This window comes from Phaseolus vulgaris, chromosome 5 (assembly GCF_000499845.2).
Source record: "Phaseolus vulgaris cultivar G19833 chromosome 5, P. vulgaris v2.0, whole genome shotgun sequence".
Taxonomy (NCBI): Eukaryota; Viridiplantae; Streptophyta; class Magnoliopsida; order Fabales; family Fabaceae; genus Phaseolus; species Phaseolus vulgaris.
This window is the reverse complement of record NC_023755.2, coordinates 20,265,151-20,273,770: the sequence shown is the minus strand read 5'-3', so window position 1 is coordinate 20,273,770 and position 8,620 is coordinate 20,265,151. Positions and strand designations below refer to the sequence as shown.

Sequence of the window (8,620 nt, the reverse complement as noted above, 5' to 3'; positions counted from 1 at the left end):
CATTCCTCATTAACCCAAGATACGCAGAGGGCGCCCCGCATCAGTATATACGCGGGTGCGTCTGAGGAAGAGCAGATGCAGGTTTGTGTCCTGTCCACGGGAGACACCTGGATGACGCCCTATAAACGATACCTGGCGGATGGGGCCCTTCCAGTGGAATCTGAAGAGGGTAAGAAAATCAAAAGGAACGCCGTAAGATATACTTTGGTGGATGGGGTGTTGTTCAGGCACGGCTTCACTCACCCTATCCTAACATGCGTCAGTGGCGATGAGTGCACCAGGATAATGGCGGAGCTACACGAAGGCATCTGCGGAAGCCATGTAGGAGGAAGATCCTTAGCCTCCAAGGTAATACGCGCAGGTTTTTTCTGGACAACAGTGAAAGAGGATTGCGCACGGCACGCCCAGCGGTGTAGGCAATGCCAAAAGCACGCCGACTGGCACAAGGCGCCGCCTGAAGAGTTGCGGTCCATATACAGCCCGTGGCCTTTCCACACATGGGGTATTGACATCCTGGGCCCTTTCCCACTGGCAATCAGGCAGATGAAGTATCTGATCGTCGCCATCGAATACTTCACTAAGTGGATAGAGGCCGAGGCCGTGGCACAGATCACGGCGCATAAGGTACAGCATTTTGTGTGGAGGAACATCGTGTGTCGCTTTGGCGTACCTAGGCGCTTGATATCTGACAATGGGACCCAGTTCGCCAGTCAGCAGTTAAGAAATCTGTGCGCTGAAGTGGGAATCAAGCAAGTGTTCGCGTCGGTTGAACACCCCCAGACCAATGGACAAGTAGAGTCAGCAAACAGAGTTCTGCTGAGGGGGTTAAAAAGAAGGTTAGAGAAGGCCAAAGGGGCGTGGGCGGAAGAGGTGCCAAGGATTGTATGGGCATACCACACCACGCCCCAATCCTCTACTATGGAGACGCCGTTCAGTTTGGTGTACGGGTCGAACGCAATGATTCCAGTAGAAATACACGAAAGCTCACCGCGTTTTCAAAACTTTGTGGTGGAGGAATCTAATGAGGAGAGGCGGGTAAACCTGGATCTGCTAGAAGAGGCCAGGGAAGAAGCTAGAATAAAAGCTGAAGCGATGAAGAGAAGAGTGGAGCGGCAATATAGCTCTAAAGTAAAGCCACGACAGTTTCAGAAGGGCGACCTGGTGATGAGGAAAGCTCACCCTTACGAGCTGGAGAATAAGCTGTCTCCCAAGTGGACCGGGCCCTTCAGAGTTACTGAGGCTAAGGGCAACGGTTCGTACCACCTGGAGACTTTAGACGGAGGCCCTATCCTGCGCAGTTGGAATGCAGCCAACTTAAAATTTTATTTCAGTTGACCTATGTAAGCAACATGTAACAATTTGGTTGAAGGGGACGCTCTTTTTCCCTTTCGGGGGTTTTTTAACGAGGTCACCCTAATAAATGGAAAAACTAGTTGAGAAAAAGAAGTGCTTTGGTTTTCAGCCATTATTTTTCCTTGTTAGAAGTAATGTGATGCGCCGCCTAGGCCATGGCGACGCCAAGGAAGAAGGCGTCGCCTAGGTCTTGGCGTCGCCCAGAAAGAAGACGCCGCCCAAAGGAAGGCATGCATCATTGGCGGAACGAGACGAAAAGAAGTTGCGCGGTATATGAGGCATATGCAAAGTAAAGTGGCGTTGTAAAGAATTATGATATTGGAAAATTGTTGTTACAAGCAATGTTCAGTACAAAATGCAAAAACACAAACAGGCCGCTTCTCAACGCTCATCAGAGTCATCACTGGAGGAAGGCGAAGCCTCTTTCCCAGCCCGCAGCGCTCGAGTAAGTCGTGTCCTCTTTTCTCGGCTTATTTTCGAACCTGCACAAAGGGAACAGATGTGTTAGAGACACAGTGAAGAAAGACAGGCACAGTTAGAAAGTAACGAAGGTCGAAGTTGCCTAAGGCAGTGGTTCTTACTTATGTACTTCTCAAGAGTCCTAGCGTTGAACTCCAAGCTGATCACCGTAGCGGAGTCAAAACCTCCCGCCTCAGCAAGAATCCGGCAAGCTATTTGATCACTTGGAGCCAGATTCTTGAGGGGTTTGGCTTTGAGGGCCTTTTCCTCTCTCACCCAGTACAGCGGAAACCCATCGAGGGCGTCGGGAACAAGATCAGTACAGCAGATCTTGAAGAACCGGCCTTTCCACCCCGTGAACGAGCTTTGGAAGGGTGTGAAGAGAACTCTTCCGGGAACATTGTTGAGAGTTACCCAGAGGTTGTGTCTCTGTCTCTTCACCTCAAAAAAGTGAAGAAAGAGGTCAACCGAGGGTGCACAACCCAGAAACCCAAAGAGGACATCGAAGGCCTTGACAAAGGCCCAGCTGTTGGGGTATAACTGGGCTGGAGCCACGTTGATCTCCGTCAGCAGTTCCTTCTCGAACCAGGAGAAGGGTAAGCGCACCCCGACGGTCTTGAACACCACCTGGTAAAAGTAAAAGAAAGGGACCCCGTTGTTGGCCCGTTCGTCTCCACACACTGGCTCCCCCAGAGTGCAAGGGAGCACAGCGATGTCGTCATCATGCCTCCTCGCGAAGGCCCGGTGGTCGTAAGAACACAACTCCCCTTTGTGTTCCCGTACGGCCCTGGTGGAGAGCAAGCATGAACACTCATCAAGAAGTTTGCTCGAGGCCCAAGGGTACAAGTCTTTGGGACGGACCCTGGGGGAAGCATCGTGAGAAGACATTCTTTAGCAAGATCAGGATGGCCAGAAATGCAAGGGTTGAGCGAGGGGAGCGAAGGTTAGAACAGCCCTTCGACAGAGAAGAAAGGGTGCAAGAAGAAAGAACGCAAGTAGGTTATGAGAAGTGAGAAAACGATGAAGATAGTTCCAGAGCTTGAAGGGTTAAATAAAGCGGTTAGAGCGCCAAACGACGTGAATGGATGCACCGCACGATTGATACACGTGGCAGAAGATGGAAGGATGACGCTGGCATCACTGGTTTAAATCAGAAAATGTCCCGTCAACAGAATATCCAATGGTACGATCCGCCGTCGAAAACGAGTCAGGGGCATAGCAGGAGTCAGGACTTGATGAAATGACCGAATGTCCCACAAACCATACAAGTAGCGCCACGTGGATCAAGTCGAATGACAGAAGGTCCCATCAGCTGTACAGGGAGCGCCACGTGGATGGCACAGACAAAGCCTTGGGCTCTTCGCTGTTATCAGGCGTTGACCAAGGCAAGAATTAAGGTCAATGACGAAGTAAAGGTAACGCCCGAGGCGTTGCCAGGAAGGACGTAAAGGACGACGACAGACGAGAAGTCGCGGGCGTCGCCAACCCAAATACCGACTGGCGTTACCTCCCCGATACCCCCAGGTAGGAAAGACTGAGGAGGGAGAAGAAATCAGAGAAAAGCAAAGTTAGTCACCGGCAGGGTGTTCCCCGATACCTATGGGCAGGAAAGACCATGGAGGGAACAAAAACCCCCCAGCACTCAGCGTTTCAGACACCCAGGGACGATACGGTGCTGCGTTAGCAGGCCTCTCCTTAGGAGTGGGCGCCGAGTGTTAAAAGATCAAAGAAAGAGCTTTTCGGTATCAGAGACGTCCCGTGGACGATACGGCGCCACTTAGTGAGCCTCTCCATGGGCGTGAGGGTTGGCGAGCGACCTTACCCTATCATACTAAACCGCCCAACGAAGTGTGAGAAACGGGCAGAATACAGATAAAACAATTGAAGCGTATGAAGGGAAAAGATGAGAATGAGATCGCATAGGCGGAATCGTACGTGAAAAAGAAATAAGGACAACCATGCGAATGTCCCGAATCAGTAAGAAGAGTGTGGATAGTTCAAAGAATTACAAGTTTTGGCAGATGAAATTAAAAAGCGAAGGTAAAGAATGAAGAGTTAAGCTTGAAGAGGAAAGTGGCGGATGAGGGGCAGCAGTTCAGTCGTTCAAATCCATGGGCACGACCTTCCCGTCGACTACGTGGTGTGTGGGGTCGTAGTTTGAAAGGTTGACGCCAGGATTCTCGCAGGACGCCTGGGACAGGGCCTCTTGGAACCCCTCCTCGAAGGTGCCCGCCATCTCCTGGATAATGGACTTTTTCTCCTTCTCCAGCTCCTCAATGGCGGCGTCTCCAGAGGCCACCTGCTTCTCCAGAGCCTCTTTCTCCACACGAAGCCGGCTAACCTCGACCTGCAGTTTGTCGTAGTCAACTCGGAGAAGGTCCATAGCTTTGGCCTGCGTGGCCATTTCCTCCTCCATCCGTTCCACCTTGGCAGTTTGCTCACAGCAACGGTCCTTCAGATCCTTTTGAGTTTCCGCGTCTGCTCTGACCAATTCCTGAAGACCCGCTACCTGTACTTGGAGAGCAACTTCACGAGCGTAGAAGTCAGCCTGGAGTTCCAAGGCCTCTGCCAGTTTCCTCTCAGCTTCTGCCCTGGACTCTTGTGCTTGTTTCAGAGAGGAACAATAAGCCTCGTTCTGGCGTCCCAGGGCCTTCATCTCCTCCTCCAGGGTGGTTGCCTTCGTTTCCAAGGCCTGGAGAGTTTGAGCTTGCAAAACAGCGTTTCTGGCCTGGGAGCGCCATTCAAGAGCCACCGCCAAGAAGGCCCCCAAATAGAAAGGCATACCTTCCCTCCTGTCGGTACCTTCTGGCATAGTCCCGCCACTGAAACCCCTCATCAGATGCATGATTGGAGGGGGAATGGCGATGAAGTCAGGGGCGGCAGCGTTGGGAGCCGGTGAAGCAGTGGTTTCTGGCGGCGGCAGAGGCGGCGCAGATTCAGCTACTTCGCCCCTTTCCTCTTGGAGAATCATAGGAGGGAGTGAGGTTGCGCTTGGAGGGTTGTCCATAAAGGGGTTCCCTCCCTGTGGCGACGTCTCTACAAGAAGAGGAACCCGCGCGGATTTCCTCCTTCTGAAGGGCGCCACACCCTCCGATTCCTCATCATCTGACAGAATCTCCAAAACCCTTTTCCCTTTGTCAAGGGGGGGTGGAGCCGGTGACGAGGCCGCAGCTAGGGGGACAGCGGCGATAGGCGAAGGAGAGTTGGGGGTTGGAAGCAAGTCGGAGCCGGGTGGAGACATCGGAGATGGGCTAGAAGCAGCTTCAGCAGTGACTGGAGGCGGTGGTGACGGAACCGGTGGGAGAGCCGGATTGATAGCAGGGCTGGAGGAGGCGCCTGCCTTGGCGGCACGAGCCTCCTTCAGTGCTTTCGCCAACATTATTCTTTTGGAAGTGCCCATCACCGATCCTACATCAAGACAGGCCAAACAACAAGGATTAGCACTGGAGCGGTTATGTGGATTCACAATACAGGAAGAGATGCGAAATGCAAGTAACATTGTGCAGTGAAAAACGGTAATGCAGATAACCATAGCAACTAATGCATCATAAATCGCCAAGAACAGATACCGAAGTATGTAGAAAGCCCATGGGCATTGAATTCGTTCGCGATGAGCTTGGCGGTTCCCAATCCCGCCAAGGCTTTGCATATATCCCGGTCAGGCGGGGCGAGTTCGTCCAGAGCCAAGGGCTTCATAGTTATGGGCTTGTCTGTCCAGTACAGGGGAAAGCCCTCTAGAATAGTAGGATCGCGCTTGGTCGCGCGTACCTTGAAAAATTTCCCCTTCCAGCCTTTGAACGAATTCTGGAAGAGCGTCAGGATGATGCGCCCGGCGATGCCAGAAAAGCTCATCCAGAGACTTTTCCCTTGTTTCTTTACCTCGAAGAAGTGAAGAAAAACGTCCACAGAGGAGGGAACTCCTAGGTAGCCGCAGAGAATTTGGAACCCCCTCACGAAAGCCCAACTGTTGGGATGGAGTTGGGCGGGAGCAGTGTTTATCTCTGTCAATAGCTCTTTTTCGAAGGGAGTTAGGGGTAGACGCAGGCCCACCCTTTTTAACACCATCTGGTAGAGGAAGAAGAAAGCGCATCCCCCAGTATCCCGTGAGTCCGCGCAAACGGGTATCCCAGGTCGCACTCGGCTTACCAGGACTTGGGAGTCATGACTCTTGTGGAAAGCATTGAAGTTATAGAGGGCAGGGTCCCCCCTGTGGGCCTCCACGTCCTCAACGGAGTTCAGGAGGGAACATTCGTCCAGAAGTTCGTCGGGGGCCCAGTCATATTCGCCCTTATAATGAGACTTGGGGAGCGGGGGAGGCGCGGTGGTCTTGGTTTTTGCCATCAACACCAATGCTGAAGATCAAAAGAGAAAGAAAGGGTTCAGAGAAAAGGGGTTTGGAGAGAAGAAAAGGGGAAAATGGAAGAACCCTAGGAGCGCCCTACCCGCAAAAGAACGAAGGGAAACAGGAGGAATAACGAAGCATACAAGCAACATCCAGAGAAATGCGTTAATATGGACAGTCCCAGGCAGTTCATACGGTAAAGAGAATCATCAAGGAGGAAAAAACCGTACCTTTGGAGGCAGTAGGAGAGCGCAGGAAGGAGAGAATCGCGATTGCAGAGAAAGGGGTTTTGAAGGCGATGAACAGTGCGGAATTGCAGAGTGAATGAATGTAACAGTAGAGTGAGCGCGGGGTTTGGGGTAACTTAAACGTTACATTTCGTAACCCAAGAGGCGCTAACTAAGGGTCGCAGGATCGGGCCACGCGTCAGAAGGTCGATTGCCCAGGGGAAGCGCAAAGGTCTCTAAAGGAAGGCCACGCGATGGGCCACGTGGCGCGCGATAAAGGGTAGCCCAAAAGGCGTAATCATCCCCATTGCAGGGAATGTCCAATCGGTCATTAAGAATACCCATGTGGTTCAGATAATGTCGCGTCAGTAATTCGAAAATTTGCTGAGTCAGCAGAGAATGACACGTCATCAGGAAGGCACGTGGATGGCGGGGGCCAGGCTTTAGTCTTTGCGCTGAAGACAAGTCTTCGGCTTAAGACTGGGGGGCTTGTGTACCGTCCCGTATCAGGGCGTTGACTAAGTCAAGGTCAAAGTCAACGACTGGAAAGTCAAAAGTCAGCTCGAGGTGTCGCCCAGATGTAGAGACGCCAAGAGGAGGCGTCGCCTAGGTGAAGGCGTCGCCTAGGTGAAGGCGTCGCCCAGGTGAAGGCGTCGCCAGATTAAACAGCGTAAAAGCAAGGCAATCACGGTGTGGTTCCCCGATACCCATGGGTAGGAAAGACCATGGAGGGAGCGACATCGTGGGAAAGCCTCAGGTCCCGATATCTCGGGAAAGTGATAAAGAGAAGAAAAAGGTGGCTCCAAGGCCATAGTGATAGTACCAGTAAAGGGCAGCCTGACTCGCGAAGTACCCCTGCCGCCCCAGAGACGCCTTCGGGACAGATACGACCCAAGAGGAAGGTCACGCCCAGGATAACCGGGTGCAGGGTGTGAGAGGAAGGCAGATACGCTCTCAGAGTAAGAGGCTAAATACTTGGGGGCATGAGTTAACACCCAAAAAGCCACCCCTAGCGCAGTAGCACTCCCAAGCAGGAGGACCCACACGCAGAAACGTCCCCAGATGGGCAGAAACGCCCCCAGATGGGGTCAAGGCGTCGTGAGGCCCTCCACGTGTATGACAGCAATGCCGGAATAGAAACACCCTCAAGTCAGGTGCCAGGTAATTAAAGATATTCAATACAGTTTCCCTTTCGAGCATTCAGGTACTATTATGGCTCCCGAGCGTTTCAACGTCTTAAATGCGCTACGTTTCGTAATTAAGCGCTTTAATAAGTGCGTTACGTTTGAGATTAAAGGCGCTTTAAGGCGCTTTAAATGCTTGGGCAGTTTAAATAGCGCTGAGAATGTCGGAAAAAGGGTTGGAACCTTTGGCAAATTGACGAGAAACTCTTTGGTTGCTTGCCCGTGCTTTGAGGTTACGTACAAGTGACCGGAGAAGATTTTTGCCTGAAGGAGACAGCACACACACATATACACAGTTTCTTTACCACCCCCAGAGTGCCATACGCGGTGCTCAAATACGTGGGTGGACAGTTTTTTGGTGTTTCTTGCTGGCTGACTTGAGCGTCGGAGTGCAAACGGCCGCTAGGGCGCCTCTTTGTCCTCTTTTTTGCAGGAATTCGCAGGCAACCAGTGGGAAGGAGTCCTTAGCTGACGGTTGAGGCCACGCACGAAGACGTCCCGGTCAACCGGACGGAACAGCATTGTTTGCAACATTGGGCATACTTTTTGCAGTCTTCTCTCATCGATGGCCAGTAGTAACCTGCACGCAGAGTCCTTGCGGCCAGAGCTCGACCCCCGACGTGGCTTCCGCATATTCCTTCGTGGATCTCTGCCATGATTCTCGTGCACTTCTCGCCATGTATACATTCCAGGAGTGGGTGAGTGAACCCAAACCTGTACAGATCGCCATCAATCAATGTGTACTTGCTAGAATTTTTCTTTACCTTCCTAGCCTCTGCCGGATCCAGCGGGAGAAGGCCATCTGCCAGGCACCGCTTGTACTGTGCTATCCAGGTGTCTGGCTCATGGGTAGCGCAGACCTGTGTCATGTTCACCCTCTCTCCCCGACACGCTCTAATTCTCGGCGATCTCAACGTTTCTTGCGTTAAAGACTTGTGACTTCTTGCCACTTTTTCCGTCGACCTGCTTATCTGAAGAACCAGGTGATCTGCTACAAATGCCCTCGGCGTCTTGAATCACCGTCCTCTGCCTACCCCCCTTGCCTGAACTGGCGA

General features: G+C 52.3%; 1 protein-coding gene across 1 annotated transcript; it reads left to right on the top strand.

Annotated features, from left to right (window-relative positions):
- The first annotated feature begins 4,670 nt into the window (after positions 1-4,670).
- LOC137834101 (uncharacterized) lies at positions 4,671-5,321 on the top strand. The gene has a single exon (XM_068642166.1). It carries the CDS (start codon positions 4,671-4,673, stop codon positions 5,319-5,321), a length of 651 nt encoding a protein of 216 aa, XP_068498267.1.
- The last annotated feature ends 3,299 nt before the right edge of the window (positions 5,322-8,620 follow it).

What these genes read in the sequence shown, in the direction of transcription:
- LOC137834101 (XM_068642166.1), top strand. Translation starts at nt 4,671, where the DNA reads ATGGCGATGAAGTCAGGGGCGGCAGCGTTGGGAGCCGGTGAAGCAGTG.